This window comes from Bos mutus, chromosome 15, assembly GCF_027580195.1.
Source record: "Bos mutus isolate GX-2022 chromosome 15, NWIPB_WYAK_1.1, whole genome shotgun sequence".
Lineage (NCBI taxonomy): Eukaryota > Metazoa > Chordata > Mammalia > Artiodactyla > Bovidae > Bos > Bos mutus.
In genome coordinates this window covers 41,339,685-41,363,020 of record NC_091631.1, presented here as the reverse complement: position 1 = coordinate 41,363,020, position 23,336 = coordinate 41,339,685, and the positions used below count along the sequence as shown (strand labels likewise).

General features: G+C 47.7%; 1 protein-coding gene across 1 annotated transcript in view; it reads right to left on the bottom strand.

Moving 5' to 3' along the window:
* Positions 1 to 1,472: 1,472 nt before the first annotated feature.
* Positions 1,473 to 23,336, bottom strand: part of SPON1 (spondin 1) — a 314,673-nt gene continuing 292,809 nt past the window's right edge. Inside the window, exons 7-16 of the mRNA XM_070383983.1 lie at positions 22,116 to 22,180; positions 13,731 to 13,932; positions 12,642 to 12,782; positions 11,896 to 11,971; positions 10,691 to 10,873; positions 7,995 to 8,165; positions 7,741 to 7,908; positions 6,768 to 6,932; positions 4,775 to 5,038; positions 1,473 to 3,274 (exon numbers count right to left, since the gene is read on the bottom strand). Of these exons, the coding sequence (XP_070240084.1) occupies positions 3,111 to 3,274; positions 4,775 to 5,038; positions 6,768 to 6,932; positions 7,741 to 7,908; positions 7,995 to 8,165; positions 10,691 to 10,873; positions 11,896 to 11,971; positions 12,642 to 12,782; positions 13,731 to 13,932; positions 22,116 to 22,180 (1,599 nt within the window). The 3' untranslated portion in view covers positions 1,473 to 3,110. The remainder of the gene's footprint in view (positions 3,275 to 4,774; positions 5,039 to 6,767; positions 6,933 to 7,740; positions 7,909 to 7,994; positions 8,166 to 10,690; positions 10,874 to 11,895; positions 11,972 to 12,641; positions 12,783 to 13,730; positions 13,933 to 22,115; positions 22,181 to 23,336) is intronic.

The window sequence follows — 23,336 nt, the reverse complement described above, 5'->3', positions numbered from 1 at the left end:
TTTGACATTTTAGTACACATCTTTTGCTCACAGATTTCAAAGGATTTAAATTAAAAAAATATCTTCATGCTTGTTAGCATTCAGCTGCTATTTATAGTTTGTTACAGCATCTCTTTTTCAGAAAGGACTATTTTATTTTCATTCAGTCTCCCTATTTTAAGTAAGATGAAAAACTGAATAATTCAGTTATGAAAATTAATAGCACCAAAGAGTAGAATGTCTGCCTTCCTTGATGCTGTGTTGTAATTGGAGATCACACTTTTATGTTTATAATTGTATTTGGAATGTACTGTCCCTTTCTTAAGGACATAAATATTTAACTGCGGGGAAAGGGGGCCGACTGCACAGTCCTAGTACAGTTTAATATTTAATCCTTTAAACTGAAACATGTGGGCTGTTTGTTAGGTCACAGAAGTAATTTGACATTGCAGATTTTTGTGTCTTGACATTTTAGCTGTGGACTTGACCTGGATTGGAGAATTGTGGTCATGTGAGAATGTATAGTATATCCTTACTTCCTGGAATAAGTACAGAGACCTTGACTATGTCTAAAACATGTTTAATATACAAAGTCCCAATTAAAAACAGCACAACATCATTTAATTTTTTTTCAGTTCTGGGTCTGAAGAAGCCCAGGATTTATTTTTATTTGTTACAACAGAGTATCTTCAAATAATGCATCAGCAAGGTGACAGGTGAGTGACCCCATGTCTGATTGGGGAATATATCTCTGATCTTATTTTCATTTTAAAATGTGGATGTAAATTGAAGTCTGAGTGGTTTGGCCTTGATAAAAATACACACAATTATAGTTGTTCTTTGTATGGCAGTTTTTACTGGGTGTCTTATGATATGTTTACTATCTCAAGTGGAAGTCCAAACAAATTTTATTTTGTAGTAAAAAGTCTTTATTTCCAAAAGATTGGTTAACCAGAAAAACTGTAAACCACCTAACACAAGACTTTGGTAAGAAAGAGATTTGACGTTTTGTATAAATTCCCCCTTGTGCAAACAAAAAAGAGTTAACACTTACGTAACAAGAAACATGTTACCCATTCTTATTCATTAACCAGTTGCCTGGTTTTAAGTCTCCAAAATTTGGATTAAAATTTACCCAAACAGGACCAAACAAGAACATGAGATACTAGGGTTGCTTGTCCTTAGAAATTGCCACTCTGTGGAACTTTGATTTTCATGGGTTGGGAGGAAGGATGCATTTAGATAGCTGAGAGTAATGTTGGAAAAGCAAGCAGATTCTATATCAGGGCTTTTTCTTTTGTGCAAATAGAAATTAAACCTCTTATTTATTTATATTTTGTACTGCTTTGTACAAGGGAGGAGAAAGCAGTTCACTTGAAGGATTAAAAAAATAATGTTGGAAACAATTCAGACCCCCAGAAAGCTCAGCAATGGAATAGTGGTCCCTCCAGAATGAGGGTGCAAAAGGCATATCTCTTACTGAGTATGACTGAAATGGATAACAATTGTAAAAAAAAAAAAAAAAAAAAGACCCAACCTTCTGAACACTGAATTAGTTTAAAACACAAAAGACAGACCCAATGAGTTTTTTATTGAATAGTCTCTCTCGTAGTTAGTACAGATTCAAGGCTGTAGCATATATATATATATATATATATATATATAATGTTGTGTTTGGAATATCCTGAAGTATTCAATGCAAATTCTTAAAGGTGTATTCAAAGCATTGTATGCATCTCATCCATGGTACATATTTGGATTAAGCACGATAAAGAAGGCCTGCAACAAGAGCAGAACAGTGATTTTAACAGTAAATGAGTGAGTAGAAACTGCTGATGGACTCAAGTTGGTAAAACGTCCTTTTACACTAATCCTTGGTAGTCAGTCTCCCTGAATTTGGTGTGGTTGTGTGTGGAAGGGAACGGAAAACCATGACCCTCCCTGTGGTGGTGTCAGAGGACCAGACCCTTGGTGCGGAGGGCTGATGTATGTACGTTTGACTTCCCACCAGATTTTTCTGCTAACTTGATTCTGTGACATTCCTTTCTCCCTGGATTTGTCTTGGTCTCTGAAACACTTTTTCTCTCTACATATAAAATTTTATGACTATAAAAACCCTTTCAAGTTCTAAGATAGTATTTTTGTTGAAGGAATGGCTTGGTGGACTGCAGACAAACTCGGCAGAATGTTTGCATAACTGAAAAAAAGGTTTTCTTGTTAGAAACTGGTTTGCTGATTTAAAAGTCTGTGTTGGAAGGTTTAAAAAAACTCAAGCCTGGGACTGCTCTAGAGGCCAATTTTGCTGCTGTGGTTCTAGTAAGGATCTAGGATCACAAGGTTCCTAAGGCTGGCTTCCTAAGAGAATTATATCCAAAAAAAAAAACCCAAAAGAAGGGAATAATAATTTCTAGACTCAGTATGTTTTACCTCAGGTGTAAGAACTGGTTATATTTTTTTAAAAAAGCAGCCATCATTTTTTTCCTTTGGAGTATCAGGGGTTGAGATACTGGATTCAGAATTTCTCAGTGAAAGAAGAAAAGCCACCCAACATCAGTGCTTCTCTTCATGTTTGCCAGCTGTTTCCCCAAGAACTGTTGATGACTGAGGAGACTCAACAAGGGACCCTAAAGTTCCACTAAATGAGAAGAGACAAGCAAACAGTAGTTTGCTGCAAGAGCAAGCAGGCCACAGGCAAGAATGAGGGGACTCTGCTCTCATTCCCACCCAATCAGGAAAGTCTCCCTGCTGCTGCGCCCTGGCACCGATGCACAGGGTCAGCTGCGGGCACAGCTGCCTCTCCATGTTGGGGAAGCCAGGGTCTCTGTCCTGCCACCCAGGTGGATGCTTGAGAGGGACACGTTCTGTTCAGCACAGGTGACTGGCACTACTCACTTGTGCTGGAGGAGGGCCGGCTAAGGATGAGGGAGCCCCATGCCCCCACCCCCAGTCTGTGCCCACCAAGAAGTGTACAGAAGGGTGGCCGTAGCATCCACAGGACTACTGGGCGGACCCCCCTGCAGAAATGAAAACTAGTGTACACAATTTAAACTGCCTTAAACAAGCAAACAAACGATCCAGCCATTGGTGCCTCTCGGGGTCTAGAGTGCAGCCCTGGGACACGTGTACCCTGGTTAACACGGATGGACGTTGCACGCTCTGATCTCCTTCTTGTCTTTGCAGCTGGTAAACTGGGAGCTTTTGAACCTCTTCTTCACAGTCATGTAGCGTTCCTGGATCCCTCCTCCGCACAGTTTGGTGCATTCTGACCAGGCTGTCCAAGGGCGCATCCTGCAGCCTGAAAGCGTGAGAAGGCCTGATTAGGCCAGCAGACATGGCGGGAAGAACAGGAGACTGAACTCTAGTAAACAACTGTCAAACCTAGGTAGTTGTCTGGACTTCTCTGCTCTGTATGTAATACTTTGTTGAGTTCTCATTAAGTTATTAGAGTTCTTATCACATATGTTAGCTCATAGCTGATTGACTATTAAAATGGTCCATTAATACTTTGCAGCTCTTCCCCATCAAGGAGCAGAGTCTCCTCCTCCACCCCTAGAATCTGGGTTTGGCTGCATGACTTGCTTTTGGCCAATGGGACAAGAGCAAGCATGGCTTGAAAAAAAGCCCTTGGGAACCTTTTCCACCACTGTGTAAGCAAGTGTGGCTATCTGCTGGGGAGACCACGTGGAGAGAGGCCCCAGAAACACAGGCGAGACCCTTCTAGACTTGCCAGCCCTACCTGAGCCACCACCTGACAGCAGCCACTCAAATAAGCCTAAGCTAAACCCCGCAGGAGTCATCCAGCTAAGTCAATCCAAGTAACTACCCTACAGAATCCTGTAAATTTCATTTGTTTTGTAGTGGCTCATTAATGCAGCAACCAGCCAAGGAGCAAGTAACCACTTCCTCTAGTGCTTTGCTGTCCCAAATACTTAGCTTCCCCAGTATCAAGTAAACTCAGGTATAATTGATTATTTTCCCACGTAAACAGACTTGCCTTTCTCAAAGAAAACTTCCCTGACCCCCAAGATTAGGTTAGATCTTAATTTAAAAAAAAAAAAAAGCACTGTGTATATTAGGTTGGTGTGAAGATGATTGCGGTCTTTGCATTGTTGAAGTTTGTCATTTGATACTGGAATGCATTCTAAATAGATGTTATGTCATATGTCATTTTAATATTTCTCAACTTTTTTGTTTTGCTAATGACTTATTACTTGCTATTGATTTTATATTTATATTAGACTATGGAAATGATATTAGACAAAAAGCTATTCCCAGCTATTGTTTCATTGTTTTGCTGATATTGCACTCTTGGCTGGGACCAGCTTATTCAGCAGTGAAGCCCTAAGTGGGATTTTTTTTTTAGTTTTGGAACTCCTTAAGTTATACTGAAGGAGGGGGACACATAAGCTTTCTCCTTGTCTACAGAGAAAATTTAAACCAGTCTTCGTGCTTCCGTTTTTGCCACCTCCAGACCACTCAACACAGGCCTGTTAAAGTCAGTCTGTTACTTGAAACCTTCACCTGCAGGATCAAGTCCTCAGCAGCCAGTAGACCTTTCCTGTTCTGGTCCCTGTCCTCTGTCTGCAGCCTGGTTTCCTGCCTCCCCACACAGAATACTGTGTGTTCTTCTAGAGCCCACTTACCATTTGAACGTATCTTGTTCTTGGGTATCTCCATGCCTTTGCAGTAACAATGCCTGCTCCCTAGAAACACCCTTCTTTTACTAGCAGACTCCTACAAGACCCATACTGCTTTGACATCTCCCTGAACGCCAGCCCATACTTGGGGGCAGTACCTGGAAACTGGTCCCCGTCCGACTCCTCCCTCAGCTGTTCACTCCTCCGGCTCTCTCGGGCCTCCCTCCAGCGCAGGTTCTGGATGGATGGATTTCGGAGGCATTTCCGGATGCGGCACTTCTTCCGCTGTACAGTCTCTGGGCAGGGTGCGCCTCCAAACTGAGGCTCCATTTGGATCATGCGGGTTCGAATCATGTGTCCTTTCCCACATGACTTGTTACATTCCGACCACTGGGACCACTCTGTGAGCTCACAGTCAATGGCTGGCAAGACACAGATGGGCATGAGTGTATCTCACGTCTGAAACAAGATCTGTATACTTAACTGTTCTTTAACATCTCAACACAAGCCTCTGGAAAATGCAAAGCAGGTACTGTTACCCCATTTTTATGGAAGAAACTGAGGCTCCAGGGGACAGACTGACTATCCAGTCCACATGGTTGGTAAGCAGTGGATGCAGAATTTGTGCCCCAACTGAAACCCACATACTGTGCCCCCTTTATGATTTGAAAAGGCTTTTGGAGGGACTTTAAAGATTAGCTCAGAGCCTTTTGCTCTCTCTAAGCTTCTAGAATGTTGTCAAATTAGCCTCAGGTGGCACACACCAGCTTTCCACAGCCAAGGACCCTGATTCCCTGATGGAAGGCACAGCTCACTGTGCCATTTACCCCTGTGGACTAATCCTAAGGACACTGTGACTTTTGCAGTAAGAGCCAGATAGCGTCTCTTGTTCTCACATCATCCTGGGTCTTATGGTGATCATCAAAACACAGGAGTCAGAGACAGAAAATTCAATAGGGAAGGAGCAAGTGGTGTCATGGCTTATCATGATAACAGATCCAGCCAATTCTCATTAAGCCAGCATCTCACACACATGGAGGAAAGCTAACACCTCTGAGTGATTCTCAGGATGTCTTCTAGGGAGGCAGTTGATTCCAAATTGCACTATCTCTGCAAAGTGGGGGCCAGGCTGGCTGGATCTAGGAAGAACTCATTTTGTTCATGGTCTGCCCTTCTCTCCCTGTGGGAGCTCTGGTAGCTTTCCCATCTACAACATAGGGATAACAATATTTTTCTTATTAGGTTGTGAGAATTGAGTGAAGTAATAATACTCTCAACCCAGTTCCTGGCCCACAGTGAGTGTTCCATAAATGTTCTTTTTCTTCTCTCTCCATTCACTGGGCCCTGTGGATATAGAGTTTTGTTTAAGTTGGTAACAGCGTCTCACAAGATTCCAGAGCCCCAGCTCCGATGAGCTGTGGAGGCTCACACTTCCTTGGTGGGCTCAGCACTTTGTACTAGTTATATGGTTTAATTCTCAGAGCGGATGAGGGAGAGGGTTGCTAAATAATGTGCTGAGATTTATATAGCCAGTAAGGGACAGAGCTGGGATCTGCCTCTAGGCAGGCAGCCTGAGTAATTGCAAGGGAGAGGAAGCACAGAGGCTGCAAGTGCATTTCAGAGGAAGCCAGAAAAACAGATCCTAGCAAACGAGTCTGACTTTCCACCACCTGAAGAGAAGTTCTCTGGGAAGACTAACCAGAAAAATGGGTTCTCTTCTTAGATAATAAATTCAGCTGGTCATAGAGATTTGAGAGTGGATGAGGGTGGGTATGGGGCTTTTGAGGGCTCTACTTGCTGGCCTGTCTTCATATCAGGGAACCACTGGTTAATGTCCACCTTCTGGTCATGGGTAAATAAAACGGTCACAGGTGGGGAGGAATAGAATTAAAAAATTGGAAAACCCATGGGTCAGACTAGCCTCTAAACTGGGGGAGACGGGGTGAGTGGGGAACTACAAAATTAAGTTTTATTGAACCTGTGCTGTTTTCCATCTAAGTCTCCTGTTTAGACTTAACAGCAGTTTGGGTATCTCATAGACAGTAGTGGGATTCTCCAACCAGCAGTCATACTGCAGGGCCTAGCAATATGAGCAGCGTGCAGGCCTGGTTAAGAGGAGGAGAGGTGGCTCCCAGGAGCGCCAGGACTTACGGCATTCAGGCAGCATGCACTTCTCCACCTGCTCCAGCTCCTCATTACAGTCCCCGAGTTCGGCTAGAGACTTGAGCATCCGCTGGCGGGTCCGCATGCCCTTCCCACAGGTCACGCTGCAGTCGCTCCACTCAGACCACAGGGATAGCAAGCATGGGATGGTGTCTAGACCAAGAGCCAGGTTTGCCACTGAGAACAGGCTCCCTTTGCTTTCTTTGATCTGGTCCCCCCCTACCCTTTGTCCCCCACTCAGGCCCCTTGAGTAAATTGAAATTGACCAGTGGGTTTAGATAACCCAAGTGACCTTTATGGAGCCAGGAGTGGCTCAGCAAATCACTAACTATTCTTGTCATTCTCCTGCATTTCCCCTGGCCCAGCTGGAGCTCATAATGTGGCTCTGTTATACGAATACACACTTCCCCACTTGAAACACCCTGAGGGTCTAAATAGGGTCTTACTAGAGACAGAAACATTCCACATGCCCCAAGAACCATGTGCTAAAAGATGGGCTCAATGATGTGGTTTTGGACACTTGGGCACTGAAATCCCTAGAATGTACTTGGGTGCATGTGTGCATCTCTGTAGTGATGTGTGGGCCTATGACATTTGTGTGTAGAGCAGATGTATTGCTTTATGGGGCCACAGGCAAGTCCAATAGAACAAGAAGGGGAATGTACAACCTGCCTACATGTATACCCCCTGGAAAAGATACTCTGGGGTCATAAAAAACACAGTTACAGGTGAATGCTATCTAGAGGCCACCAGCTTGCCACCTCAGCATTGCTCCTTCAAAGGAGGTCACTCTCTGGGTCTGGATGATGTCCACACACCCATAGCTTTCATCTTACAGGGGAAGTGCCCTGCCAGGAAGGGGGCCCGTATTTCCCCCTGCACCTGCGCAGCCTCGACAGTAATACCCGTGCTGAGGGCCTCCATCCTCTGCCCCAGCGCCCCCGCCCCCACGCCCACTCACGGCACTCGGGCATCATGCACTTCTCTGCCTGAGATGTCTCAGCCTTGCACATGGAGCCGTCCGCGGGGCTCATCTTGACCATGCGGTGCCGCTTCTTCATGCCCATCCCGCAGGTGGCGCTGCACTCGTCCCACTCGCCCCACTCGGTCGTCAGGCAGCTGCTGGGAGCTGGGGAGTCCGGTGGTGTTGGCGGCGGCGCGTCGGCAGCCTCAGCCTCTGAGCCCCCGCACGTCCCACCCCGGCGCCCCACTCACAGCACTCTTCGTTGACCGTGCACTTCTCTGTCTCCTCGGTGGGCAGCGTGCACACGGAGCCGTCCTCTGGGAACTGCTTCACGTATCTCTCCCGGGACCGCGTGCCGGTGCCGCAGGAGATGCTGCAGGGCGACCAGGTGATCCACTCGGACATGGTGCACGTGGAGCCGTCTGCAACACGGAGCGGACACTGCAGCCGTGGCGGCACGCTGCTGGGACTCGCGCCACTGACCGAGCGAGCTCCCCCAAGGGCAGAAATCTATACGGTCAGCTGGCATGCAGGGGATTTTGGGCAACTGAGGACGGAAGCCAACGTAAAGGGCACATATTTTTAAACCAGGAATTGTTCTTTAAAGGAAATGTCTTTCTCCAAGTGCATGGAGCACTGGGGATTACTCCTTCACTCGACAATATATTTGAAAGACGTTTGGATGGATGAGAGAGTGATATATGCCTGTTTAGTTCTAAAAAAGGATGAGGGATATGAAGTCATCCATCCATCCATTTACTCACGTCAATTAAAATTTACTGGCTGCTTAGTGGTATGTCGGAGAAGGCAATGGCACCCCACTCCAGTACTCCTACCTGGAAAATCCCATGGATGGAGGAGCATGGTAGGCTGCAGTCCATGGGGTCGCTAAGAGTCGAACACGACTGAGCGACTTCACTTTCACTTTTCACTTTCATGCATTGGAGAAGGAAATGGCAACCCACTCCAGTGTTCTTGCCTGGAGAATCCCAGGGACGGGGGAGCCTGGTGGGCTGCTGTCTATGGGGTCACACAGAGTCGGACACGACTGAAGTGACTTAGCATAGCATAGTGGTATGTGGTGACTGAGGTTAAAAAGATGTGTATAGTATGGATTTTAATCTTCCCCAGAAAGAGAGATGGGCACATAAACTGGCAATAATTCTAGGTATTGAAAATATGACAGCAGATGTAAGCCCAGGGAATTGGAAGGGGAGAAGCTCCTTGGAGTTCTGGGGTGGATTTTACACAGGAGGGCACTTTGGTTGGGTGGAGAATATCGGTATTTAAGGTGAAGGGACTAGCTCTTGCAACAACCTGTCTGGAGTGTGTTGTGTGTGGCACTGGGAGATGAAGCTAGAAAGAAGGATGGAAATCTCAGCATGAGGCCAGCTTGCACACATCCACAGTCACATGTACACAGGAGTCAAGGCTATGTGTTGTTACTGAACCTATGGACAGTGTTGCTGGACAGTGCTGGTGGAAGACAGCTGGAACCCATATTAGACCCAGGGAAATTCTGACATGTCCTTCAACAAGGATGAACCTAAGGACATTATGCTGAATGAAGTCAGTCAAAAAAAAGACATACTGTATGATTCCACTTATATGAGATACCTAGAATTTTCAGTTCTTTAAAAGCAGAATGATGGTTGCCATGGGGCTGGGGATCAGGGGACTGGAGAGTTAGTGTTTAATAGGTCTAGAGTTTGTTTTGTGAGATGGAAAGAGTTCTGGAGATGGAGGATGGTGATGTTTGCATAATTCTGTGTGTGTCTGTGTGTGTGTGTGTGTAACACCACTCAACTGTATAACTAAAAATCGTTGGTAAATTTGCTGCTGTATACCACCAAATAACAACGGCATAACCCAGCCGTTTTCAGAACTACTGTTACCACCTGGGAGCCACTGGAATTCCTCCCCTCTGGAGGCGATGGTTAAAGACCTCAGCTCCCAGTGTAAGCCTCAGACTGTACACCCATCCCCACCATCTCAACCCCAAGAATGAGAAAGTGCCTCCAGCATTGCTAGGGCTGTCACAACTTGCACCCTGCCTGTGCATGCAGGGTTCACTCTTGGGCACAGACAGCCGTAAGTCACTGTGCAGTGTATCCAGGAGAGCTTGTTTAAGACCGTGCCCTAGGAAGAGCCAGAAAGTGAATGACCCACCAGGGGGCAGTAAGGTCTCTTCAGTTATCCTCAGCTTGGAAGTGGTTTTCTTCCTTCTATAAACCAGCCCAGCCTACCCATTCCTTCTTACTGCCTTGTTGCGCCTCTGAGACACTTAAGATCAGAGCACAGAGTACAGATCTGTTCAGGCAGAGAGAGGATTGTACCTTGGAAGGTGGGCAGCTGGCCTTTGCACAGCAATCAGCATGTGTAGCTTCAGCCAGCATGACATGGGTGGTGCAGGTGTGTGGTTCAAGCCTGACTTTTTAAAGCCTGACCTTTGACCAGTTACAAGGAAAGAACTGCTGCGATCAGTCCAAAGGCTCTGACGCAAGGAAGTGAGGGCTCTGACCTGGGCTGAGGCAGGCTGTGCATGGATAACAGAATTAGGGCAAGGATCTAGGTTCAGTCTTGGCCAACCTGTTCACCTGCTTCTTAAAACAAATTGGAGGTAAGGCCCAGAAATAGGCAGCTTGCCTCCTGTAATTTGTCATGTTTACTAGCTCTTCAATAACTTGTGTCTGTTTTCTTGCATGGCTGGGGTGGTCAGTCAATCTCAAGAATTCTTTTGATGTCATGAGACATCTGTGTTCACAGCCCTCAAGATACTGTTGGAGATGAGGGTCGCCCTAGGCAGGCAGTCCCCACTGACAGTCTAGTCAGGGTCATAGTGCCCATTGCGGGCACTGCCAGACCAGGTGGGAGAGGCCGGCATGGCCAGGTAGGACCCCCCTTCCTGAACTGCTCTCAGCCAGCTGCTGGTGGGGTGCCTCCTCACCTTCGTCGCTGCAGCCGGGGCCCATGCAGGGCTGGAAGTCCTGGGTGTCTGGGCAGGGGACGCTGAGGTCCAGCTGTGCCTTCAGCATGCGCTGCCGCATCCTCTTGCCTTTGTCGCAGGTGGAGGAGCTGCAGGCGGACCACGGGGACCAGTTGGAGTAGATGCAGGTTTCAGGGGTGTCATCTGGGAAGAGTATGTGAGATGTTTTCCCTGGGAGCCTATGGGAGCTGTGACTGGCCCTCCCCCTGGACAAGTTCACATGGGGACAAGAAAATCCCCACTGGCTGACCAGCCTTAGGGAGGCGGGGTACTCCTGCGATGCAAGCAGCCATTCACTTCCCTTCAAAAATGATACTTTGGCATCCCACTAATACAAATCGAAGTAACCTCATAGTAAGGAAAGATTCTCCTACTGTCCCTTCTCCTCAACACCCAAACACCAGCCCTCACTTCAGCAGACAGCGTTTCCACACGGATGCAGGCATATCATGGGGCAATTTGGGGAAGCGTAGGCTTTTTCTGTGTTGTTGCTCACCTTCCCAGGATCCCACACACAGTGTAATGATGAGATTAAGGATCGTCAGTGTTCACTGAGCACTTACTGTGTGCCAGCATCATTCTAAGAACTTTATCCGTCCCATCAGTTGTGGTAAGGACCACAACTCCCTAGGAGGCAGGCTCTGTTATTATCCCCATCTTACAGTTGAGGAAATGCAGCAAGGTGGGCTTCTCGCCCAGGGCCCGGGAGGAGAGCCCAGCTCGTTCAGCTCCAGATGCTGTGAGATACTCTAAGCTGAAGCCAGGGCTGTGCCACTGCCTCCTGACTCTAGGGTCTGGCTGACTTCCCTTGCTGCGGAAGTGATTGGACCCACCCTGCCTCACAGGCTAGTGTGAGAATCATAGTGGAGAGTCATCTGAGTCCCATGAAGCCAATGCGGATGCCATTTACATGACACTTTAAAGGCCTGATAGTGTTGAATACATATTCCAGTGTCAAGCCTTCACCATTTCCCTGATACTTTGTGCCTAGCCTTAGCCTTACTTCGATTATCTCCCAAGCAAAAATCTTTCTTAAAACAGGGATCATCAAGTCAAAGGGTTTTTCTGTGGCTTTTTAAACATGTTAGCAAATTGCTTTCCCCAAAGATAGTTTATCTTTTATTCCCAAAGTATGTTGCCACCTGCAATAAAGGAAGGCAGCTTACCTTCATCTTTCTCTTCTGGAGCCAGGTCTGCTACAATATCGTCGACATTGTCGGGCACAATATTGCACTGTTCCCCCTGCAAAAGGAATTTTAGTTGGAGGGCCCTCATTAGAGAGTGGACTGTATGGGAGAAAGATGAGGGAGGATATAAAATTGAATGCCCACCCTGTGCATAAACCCTAGGCCGTGGCAGAGTTGTGGGCCAACTTTTACAATCTGACTGAAAGAAGAAATGGCAGTAAAGCCACAACTTCCCACTCCTGACCCATGGCTGTGTGCTGTGCTTAGTCGCTCAGTCGTGTCTGACTCTGCAACCCTTTGAACTATAGCCTGCCAGGCTCCTCTGTCCGTGGGGATTCTCCAGGCAAAAAACACTGGAATGGGTTGCCATGCCCTCCTCCAGGGGAATCTTCTCAAACCAAGGATCGAACCCATGCCTTCCGCATTGCAGGCAGATTATTTACCAACTGATCCACCAGGGAAGCCCATGGCAGACATTAGTAATTGATTATGGCACTTACCATGAAGCCTAGTTACCTGGAGTAAATCATTTGGTTGAGCATCACATCATTCCTCCATGTTCATTTTGCTTATTTATATCGTAGGGATAATTTGCGTCTAGAAACTCTAAGAGGCCCCGGAATACCACATCCTAAGTATACCAGGGACCCCATGATTCTAGAGCAGAAAGGGGTCCAGTCTCCTGATGGGAGGGGTCTGTGCCAGGGTGAGCTGTAACCCAGTACCTTCCGGGCGATTCTCTCGATGACAACTCTGGCTACTTGAGTGATGGATCCACCCTCTGGATCATAAAAAGGACTCTGAGGATGGTCCAGACTGGTCAGGGGTCGGATTTTCTCCTGGGGAATTGTGGGCTTGTTGGGTGACTGCAATGGAAAAAATACACAGATACAGAGTGGGAAATTAACAATTTGATATATGATCAGAACAAAAACCTTGACAGGAACTTAACAAGTACAACTGATATTTATATTTATAGAATTTGGTTCATGCCAAGTGTTATGCATGGACATTTGTGGATCTATACTTTCAAATTCTCCTGTGTACACAGTAGGACTAATCCCAGATGAAGATGCCAAGTTTCAGAGAGCCATTTCCAGCTAGGATACAGCTGAACCAGGTTGGCCTGAATCCAGAGTTCTTCCTACTAGACCAGGCATCCGTGAATGTTTATCCACAGAGGGTCAGGTGGTAAATATTTCAGGCTTCATGGCCCATGCTGTGTCTGTTGCAATGAGTCAAATGTGTAGTGAGAAAGCAGCCCCAGACAACATGGGATCAAAATGTGTGAGGCCGGATTCCAAAGCTCCAGGTTTGGTTCCAAACCACAGTTTACCAACATCTGTTCTAGATTGTTCTACCCCTAGTTTTCTGATGGCTCCAGATTTTGATGCAGTTGGTATGCTGGCCATATCTGAAAAATATTGACAACACGGGAGAATCCAAACTCCTTAGTCTGGCCGTCTGGAAGCCTTGGGAATATGGTCCGGCTTGAGGAACATCATCTTCCTTCTGTTCCCCTTCTCTCTCTCTCTCAGCCTCTGTGCCTTTTGCCTGCCATTCCTTTGCTTATCTCTGAACCTCTCTTTAGCAGACCCCCTCCCTGTGCTCTCCTGATCATCTGGACAGGCACTTCCCAGAGCCTGAGTCACACAGCTTGTGAGTACATGATGATGGGACCCTGCGGGGCTCCCCTGCTGGACTGTGAGTTCATCTGGCTCAGAGCCTGAGCCAGCCTCACCCCTGAGGCCAGGGCCCCCAGAACAGGCCCGGGCAGGGAGGTCTGTCACTTGCCACTGCAGGCATGCACACACCTCATAGGTCACCCCGCTGTCGGTGCCCGCGTCCCAGGGAATCAGGTCCTGCACCACCTTCTGGACCCAGCCGCACTCTTTGGTGCACAGATCCTCTGCGGACAGGCCCACGTTCCAGTCGGGGCTGGGGCCCATCATGGTCAGGAAGGACATCAAGTGGCGCGTCCTGTCCACTGAAAATTCAGCCGAGGGTGCTGCTCTCCTAGAAACAAATACGGAGACCGTCACTTTTGGGGCCCTGGGGGTGCATGCTCCGAGGGACATCTGGGCAGACAATGGCTAAAGGATGAGAGAGAGAGAAGGGGGATTCTTGGTCTCCATCTTTGGCCATGGCTGGTTTCTCTCTCTGAGCCCATCCATTGGCCATGCTTGGAGGGAGCCATATGCTACCGCCCTATCCAGTTTTAATGTGTCTTCAGCACTTAACTACTTGTTTATTTTCTTATTTAACTGTTTATTGACTGTCATTCCTTTCTGGAGTATAAGCTCTGGGATAGCAGGGATTCTGTCTTTCTGGCTTTATTTCCAGTGCCTGGCACAGTGTAGATGCTCAACCGATGTTACTGAATAAACGAATGAACAAGTTCTGTAAGCTGGGTGTGCACCCAGCTGCACTGGATGTGAGATGAACGTGACAGATAAAAACTGCATGTGGTGCCCCAAGCCTTTCCTTATACATTCTCAGTGATGCCTCAGAGCACACCTGGGGTAAGGACTGTTGACTCCAACCTATGGATGGGAAAGCTGAGGCTCAGAGGGTTTTGTTATGTGACCTGTCCAAAGTTGCAAAGTGGGAGAATGGAGACCTAAGTCAATCTCAGTTCGAGGTCCGTATTCTTTTCATCATCAATTTCTAAGTTCCCCCACTTTAACTCTCTAGAGCTACATTGTGCCATCAGGGGGACATCTCCCCAGCCTGCTGCCTCATTGCCCTCCAGAGGCTGCTTAGAGCAGGGTGCTGCCTTGGCACCAGAGCTCACCCATCACCTCACAGCTGGTCCCCAGGCCGTTTCCTCCAGTGGGTGAGCAAGGACCCAGTGATAGAGCCAAAGACCTTTGGCTGATGACCGCCAAGCTATGAGAGGCAGTTCTTCAAACACCATCCCTTCATGTTCCCAAGAAGGGGTCCTAGGAGTGGCCAGAGCTGGATGAGACCAAGAAGCATGGTGGGAGAGCTGTGCTCACTCAGCGCACACTTGGTGGCACCGCAACACCATTTTCCCCTCATGACACTCCTGTGGGGTTGGAATTTATTATCTCATTTTGTAGAAAAGAAAGCACACAGAAATTAATGAGCTCAGAGACGCAGCTGGTGAGGCCGCAGTGTGAAGGCAGCTCTGCCTGACTCTCCCTCACCTCCCAGGCTGCTGATTGTGGGGAATCCTTGGCTGGGGACCAGCTCGTCTATTCGGTCTGGCTGGCAGCTGTTTGGGGCGTCCCTCTGCTGCTCTGTTTGGGACCAGCTGTTTCTGGCTGCTCTCACCTGGCCCCTGAAAGCGATGACTCCAGGCCTGGCTGGGCTTGGTGGAACTGGGTCCCTTGGGCAGGCCGGATGGGATCAGACCACGAGCAGAGCAGGTGGGAAACCTGGGTGCACACCCCACGCCACCTCTTAGAGCTGTGCATCCTTGAAATGACCAAACCTTTCTGTGCCTCAGTGTCCCAATCTGTAGAATGGGGATTCCCTCTATCATCTACCCCAAAGGGTTATTGTGAGTGTTTAATGAAAACTCACATCCGATCCTTAGCCCAGTGCCTGGCACTTGGCAAAATGTTACTGAGTGAAGCAGCATTGAAGGGTCAGATGGAGATCAGAAAATAGAGGCCAGGCGAGGGAAGCCTTCCTGGATGCACCTCACATTCTAGCCTGATGGCAGTCTAGGTGGAGGGGAGGCACCTGAGTGGAGGAAGAGCCTGGCCTGAGCCTGGCTTTGGCATCAGGTCCCACGTGCCCTCGTCTCCGCTGGGAAAGCTCCTCTTCGGTGGAGCTCTGAGGAGGTGGACCTCCTCCTCAGAGTGTGGTCTGGGACCAGCAGTGTCGGTGTTGGAAGTTGTTGGAAATGCACATAATTGGGCGTCACCCCAGATTTACTTAGAGACTCTGGGGAGGGGGGAGGGTAGGACCCAGCATTTTGTTTTAATAATCCTCTCAATGATTCTAATATGCCTCGAATTTGAGACTCACCGGTCTGCTCATCTTCCAAGCCTCAGGTTCTGAGTCGCCTCTTCCGGGAGCTGTTCTGATCCCCTGCACTGAGGCCGGTGCCCTTGGTCTGCATTTCCACGCTCTCTGTGTAGGTCTCAGCTGTGCCCTTTGGCTGTGATCCCATCCTCACTGTTTGCTCGCCCCCACTAGACTAGGAGCCCGGCAGGCAGGAATCCCAGTGCCAGGTGTCCAGTGGGCCAGCTGAACAGGTGGACGTGTGATGGCGAGCTCGGCTACTTATTAGGGTAGCTCGCTCACTCTTCCAGCCTTGGTTTCCTCATGTGACATCACCCACCTGCCACCTCAAAGGAGATGCTATGTCAGGAAGCCTTTAAAGACTGCTGAAGGCCCCACGGACATAGTCTGCTATTTAGTTAGGCACAAATTGCGGGACCTCGTTTCCTTTTCCCATGTGTACATTTTCTGGCATGTAGGTCATAGCTTTGAGCAGCTTCTTTAAAGACTTGGTATCTACAAGAATTGCAGCCTGGGGAGCTGTGGTATTGCTCACTTAGGGATTAACAGGACGTGTCTGGGGTCTGCCTGGCAGAGAGCATGGGCACGTGGGCAGAGCGGGACTGCTTGGATCTCGAGCCCTCGGGAGTCCAGCAGTGCCTCAGAGGAAGGCTCCTCGGACCGACCACTGCACCTGTTACCTTCCCATCTCCCTGAGCGTGTGCCTGTGGCTCAGGCGAGTCTTTCCTATCCTGCACCCCGTGGATGACGCTACATCATGGCAGCCCAAGAGGACCACAGCGGCTCTGCCCAGAGATCCAGAGCTGGAGAAACCAAACCAACATAAACCAAACCTCGCCTGACCCACCACCCTGATACTCCACCCAGCTGAAGGATGTAACCATCTGAGAACCTTCTGTGTTGTACAAGGTGTATACAAATCATTTTCTGCTAGTGCATTTGGGCCAGATCTGTAACCTGAGTGAGGTATCCTCCAGACCTTGGTAAGTTTCAAGGGATAGGAAGTTCTGGGGCAACCAATCCCTGCACAAAACACCCGGTCATGTGGTAATTGAGTAATATGGTAAATTTGAATGTCTAAAAGTCTGGGGATGGTTTTCTAATACCTTCAGTTGCATCTTGCTTACGTGACATACTCTGGAGGAAATGTTTCCTGTCTCCCCCTCAAATTGCTTAGGTGCACCTTCCCAGAGCATGTTGAACTCACTCTTTCCTTGGAGTTTCTTCTTTCTCTCTGTTCTGGTAGGTTCCAAAAGAGGAAGGGCCATTTTTGTCCTGTTCACAGCTGTACCCCAGGGCCTGGTCTAGAACTCGGCATGCAGTAGGTTCTCCTCAAATGCTTTTTGAAATAAATGAGTTAATCTAGGAAATGAATATAGAGCTCTTGCACTTGCTTTGGCCTTCAGATCTAATTTTAAAGTTACCTCAGAGTATTTATTACTTTTATAATTAAAAATGCTGTTTAAAATAAGGAAATGATAAAAATATATGTGAGTTTTCTTTAGAAAATGCTAGATATGATTGGAATTCTTTAATTCATAATAAAAATTCTTATTCATCTTTTCTTATATTCCATGTCTTCCCATACATAGTGTTTTGTTAATTTGATCTTATTTTTTCTATCTGGGATTTACATTTTTATCACTTTTCTGGGAAAGAGAGTTGTCCTGGCCATACTATGTATCAGAATATATTATAAAGCATGATAATTAAAATGGTGTAATACTCAGGATAAGATGGACTTCCCTGGTGGTCCAGTGGTTAAGAATCTGCCTGCCAGTGTAAGGGGCACAAGTTCGATCCCTGGTCCGGGAAGATTCCTCATGCCTGTGTGCCACAACTAGAGCCCGCGGACCCGAGAGCCTGTTCTCCGTAACAAGAGAAGCCACCATGGTGAGAAGCCTGCACACGGCACACAGAGAAAGCCTGCGTGCGGTGACAAAGACACAGTGCAGCCAAAAATAAATAAATGAAATCTAAATGTAAAATAGAAAAACAGAAATATAAATCAGTGGCCCAGAGTGAAGAGTCCAGAAACTTTAGATAAGGACTCATAAACAACTGAGGGAGAGGACAGATCATGCAGCAAGTGGGGTTGGGGTAACTTAATTGCAGTTTAAAAATATATAGGAGTCACATCTTATATCACACACATCAAATTCCCCCAAACAGCAAAACCTCAGAGTTAAGTAGAAAACAGCCAGATCATAGGAAAGAAGTCAAGTGTTCTGATCTGTTAGAGAAACATTAATTTTTTCAGCTTTGAAACTATAAAAGCAATCACAAAAGTAACTAATTGAATAATATACCAACCAAAAATATCTGCATAATGGAAAGAACAATGTTGAAATAGAACGGAAGAATGATGTGCTGGCAAAAAAATGTCTCCCTGTAGTGTGACTGACAAATATTAATGTCTATAGTACAAACAGAGTTCCCAGGTGGTGCAGTGGTAAAGAATCTGCCTGCCAATGCAGGAGATGTGGGTTTGATCCCTGGGTCGGGAAGGTCCCTTGGAGAGGGGCATGGCAACCCACTCCATATTCTTGCCTGGAGAATTCCATGGACAGAGGAGCTTGGTGGGCTACAGTCTATGGGGTCGCAAAGAGTCAGACAGGACTGAGCCACTAAGCATGAGCATAGTACCTACAGAGCTAGTCTAAATCTGTGAAAACAAAACCTGACGATTCTAATAGGTAAGAAAGTTATAAACGGATAATTCATACCAGAAAAATGAAAACACAATGAAGGCATGGAGATATGTTTTGTCTTTTTACATTCAGAGAGGCAGCGTGGTGTGGGGGCGGGGGGAAAGGGGACTGGAAGAAACCGCTAGATGTGGCAGCAGCTTTGACTTCACCTCCCTTTGTAGTTACTAATCTGCAAAATGGGAGCATCCTCAGACCCACCCCAGGGCTTTTAGTGAGGAAACTGCTTATCATCATGACTGGCATTATACTGCTGCTAAGTCGCTTCAGTCGTCTCCGACTCTGTGTGACCCCAGAGATGGCAGCCCACCAGGCTCCCCCGTCCCTGGGATTCTCCAGGCAAGAACACTGGAGTGGGTTGCCATTTCCTTCTCCAATGCATGAAAATGAAAAGTGAAAGTGAAGTCGCTCAGTCATGTCTGACTCTTAGCGACCCCATGGACTGCAGCCTACCAGGCTCCTCCATCCATGGGATTTTCCAGGCAAGAGTACTGGGGTGCCACTGCCTTCTCTGGGCATTATACTATGACTTGGTAAATGCGGATTTATACTATGACTTGGTAAATGCGGATTTCCTTCTCATTCAGCTTTTCTAAACAAAACTTTCAAAAACAAAATGGCAACCCACTCCAGTACTTTTGCCTGGAAAATCCCATGGATGGAGGGGCCTGGTAGGCTGCAGTCCATGGGGTCGCTAGGAGTCGTATACGACTGAACGACTTCACTTTCACTTTTCACTTTCATGCATTGGAGAAGGAAATGGCAACCCACTCCAGTGTTCTTGCCTGGAGAATCCCAGGGACAGGGAGCCTGGTGGGCTGCCGTCTATGGGGTCGCACAGAGTCGGATACGACTAAAGCGACTTAGCAGCAGCATGGTCTTTCTATACCAATCTAGACTTACTATATCAATCTAAGTTACAGATCTGTATCAGTTAGACTCTCGCTGAAGAATTGATGCTTTCGAACTGTGGTGCTGGAGAAGACTCTTGAGAGTCCCTTGGACTGCAAGGAGATCAAATCAGTCAACCCTAAAGGAAATCAACCTTGAATACTCATTGGAAGGATTGTTGCTGAAGCTTTGATACTTGGCCACCTGATGCAAAGAGTTGACTTGTTGGAAAAGACCATGATGCTAGGAAAGATTGAAGGCAAAAGGAGAATGGAGCGGCAGACCATGAGATAGATAGCATCACCAACTCAATGGACATGAATTTGCACAAACTCCAGGAGACACTGAAGGACAGAGGATCCTGGAGTCCATGGGGTCGCAAAGAGTCTGACCAGACTTAGCAACTGAACAACAACCATCAGTGAGACTCAAGTCACATTTTGTCCCTTTTGTTCATTTCAAATAATCTCCAATACAAAGCTTTCAAAGTTGCAGAAACTCAATCTTGACACTAGGTGGCGCCAGAGTCATTCACTAAGTTGAAGTTCTGTGTGGGTGGAGAAATGTTTCCATGAGGTTTCTACCTTGGAAAACTGTATATAACCTGGAGGCATCTAGGGCTCCAGGTCCATCTGGCCCATTTAGATCTACTGTTGGCTTCTCAGGTTCAAAGCCAGTCTTTTTTTACAATCCTGAGGAAATTAGTGGTCTTGGACAGGTTCTCCAGGAGACTGGAGGGCTCTGAAACTTCCAGCCCTGATTTGAGAGAAAGATGCGTCTGGCCCCCTGGGAACCATGACTGAAGTGAGTAAGGGAGCACAGACCCTCCAGAGGCATGATTTTTGGAAAGGGTGAGGACCATGTCTCTATTTAACCTCTCATTTTTCTCGCAAACAGACCTGACTAAACACATGTTAATTAAACAGAATGGCTGGGAATAATTAAGGGGATGATTTACAGGATACATTATAAGAAAGGGAATAAAAATTATTTTTAAAAGATTCAGTAATTCCTAACAGATTAAACTGGAGGAACTGGGTGGTGAAAATTCAGCACTGATTTGAGGAAAGATGGGCATTTTCTACTCTGGTACTGGAGGAACTCATGAAGGACGTGCGTTTTGCTCAGAATTTGTCTTTCCGGTCTCTACCTGTGCTCTGGGCTGTTGGAGCTGCAGCTTGATTTATTGAGCTAAACAAGTCAGCAGCTAATTTGTTCATTCGTGGCTGTCCTTTGAGAAGTGGTCCTGGGGATAAAGATGAAGATCATTGAAAAACAAGTCAGTTTTGCCGGGCAGGACCTCACAAAGTAGGTCACCCTGGCTTTCCACTGGCCCGAGGGAGGCTGGAATCCCATTAACCTCAATCGAGCAGGCTCACAAGGAGGGGCAGGGCTGTTTCTGCAAAGCAAAACTTGGCTGCATGGAGGCTTCCTAATTTGACTTCCTAATGAGATTTGGAAGAGGAAAGGGGAGACTGGGGTATGGGAAAACCAAAGGAAAATTCCTTTCCCTTAACAAGCTGGTGGCATGAGGGCAGAGGCTTTGGGAGTTTGGGGAATCAGTGTTTGCCATGGATCAATCCTGTTTCACTAGGGTCCCAGGAAGTCTGAGGGCTGGGTGAAGGGTGAAAAGGTACCCCCAAATATTTTGTTCAAGTTTTCAGTAAGTCTCCTCTATCTTAAAAAAAAAAAAGCTCCATCGATTCTTTCATCCTCCTGGATCTCCTGCCCAGTCTCTCTTCTTTCACAGCAAACTTCGCAGAAGAGCTGTCTGCACTCACTGATTCCATAACCTCACCTTCTGGTCACATTTCACCCTGTTCCAGGCTGTGTCCCCTCTCCCCATTACTCAGCAGAAAGGATTCCCAGTAAGGTCACTGATGATGTTGATAAATCCAATAGGCATTGTGCAGCTCCAACCTTCCTTAATCTCTTAGTTACCCTGGACACAGCTGGTCACTCTCTCTCTCTCTCTCTTTTTTTTTTGCTTGGCCACACTGCAAGGCTTGCAGGATCTTAGTTCCCCAACCAGAGGATGAACCCTCGCCCTTGGCAGTGAAAATGTAGAGTCCTAACCACTGGACCATCAGGGAATTCCCCGCTGTCTCCTTGAATGCTTTCTTTCCTTGGTTTCCCTGATACTGAGCTTCCTTCCCTAATCTCTTTGCTACTCTGTTTTTGCTTCCTTTGCAGGCAAGTCCTCCTCAGCAGTCAATGTTAGAGCTCCCTTGGGACTCCCCAGACTCTCATTCTCCGGCTCTCTCTGTCATCCATGTGCTTGGTGTTGATCGTTTCCCACGCCTTGGTGACCCTCAATTTTATATCTCAGTGCAGAATTCTCCCCCTGATGTCTTGTAGTTAACTGTGTTAACACCTCCAATGTCTGGGTACTCTGTGGTGTTCAAGCCATGGGGGACACAGATACCAAGCCCACATTCCCCAAGGAGTGGAAATACTTGATACTCTACCCATGGGCAGTGGGCAGTACACCTCACCTAAGAGGCAGTACCGACTTGTATGACATGACTGGCATGTGGTGGCCAGTAGGTGGGCAGCTCCAAGTGCAAGGCCAGGACCGGGGCTGGACAGGGCGTTGCTACTTACACGTTGAGAGGCTGCCAGGCTGGCCACTGAGCTTTGGCTTTGATGACGGTGAGGACCTCGTCGCTCTGTAAAAAAGGACCACAGGTATTTAGTGAGGAGAGCTGGGCTCAGGGAAAAAGATGGCTTTAACATGGTGACGTTGTCCACCCCACACCCTTACCTGCTGCAGAGGCTCTACCTACCCAGGTGTGGAGACAGCCTGCTCCAGGGTGGGGGCACCCTGGAGTCTTGGCGGTCCTGTGAGGTGGGGCTATGTCCAGGGTGCCTGGTGTGTGCTGAACACCAACAGTCCCACTGAGCCACACCTGAGGTTTCCATCTCAGACCCTTCCCCTTGGGAGCCAGGCTCTGACCTGCCCTCTGGCGGGGATGGCCAGACTGTGTCCAGGCTGGAGGGCAGCTCATGCTCTCCACGTCCAGGCGCTGATGGGTCTGCTCCAGCCACACCTAACCTCGAGGAGCGTCACCCCCACGGCCTCCCTTGCTGTCGAGACTGCACACACTGGATCAGACTCCCTTGGACAAGGAGGGCGAAGAGAAGCCTGAGCCCCACGCTCCTGGGCCACTCATGTTATCCTGCTCTATTTTGCTTTGGGCAGTGTGTAGGGCACTCTTAAAGCTTGAGAACCTAAGAGAATTTTTTGAAGAAGAATCTGATAATTAACATTGGGAAGGAGGGCCTTCATCACCAACATGAGGGAGAAAAATCAGAATGTTGTTAATCTTGCTTAGCTTCACTTCGAGGTTGGTTTGGGTTTTTATTTCAATAACACATTGGGGCTGAGGGTTTCCATATGCTTTTCAAAGAGTAAGTATCCACAGGTGCCCAAATTCAGCTCTGGTGGGGGTTTCCCCAGAGCAGATTCAGCTGATCCCAGAGCCTGCCTTCCCCCGGCCTGGGCCCAGCAGTGCTCAGACAGCACCGTCCATGCTCCACAGAAAAGCCCAGGATGTTACCAGCAGGGACAGGAAGAGCTTTGATGCCGACTGAATGGTCTCTGAATTTCAGGAGGGCGGAGACTAGCTGCACTGGCCCACGGCTCTGCCTCAGTCCTTGGAGTTGTTCCTGGCAGTAGGTACCTAGCACATATTTGGGATGAATTGGTGAACTTCTCCTTAGTTGGTGGGTACCTTGCCCAGAAAATCCCACAGCCCCGAGGAAACTATATACAATGAGGAGGTCAGAGGTGCCTCCAGGCTCAGGCCCAAAGATTATAAAGAG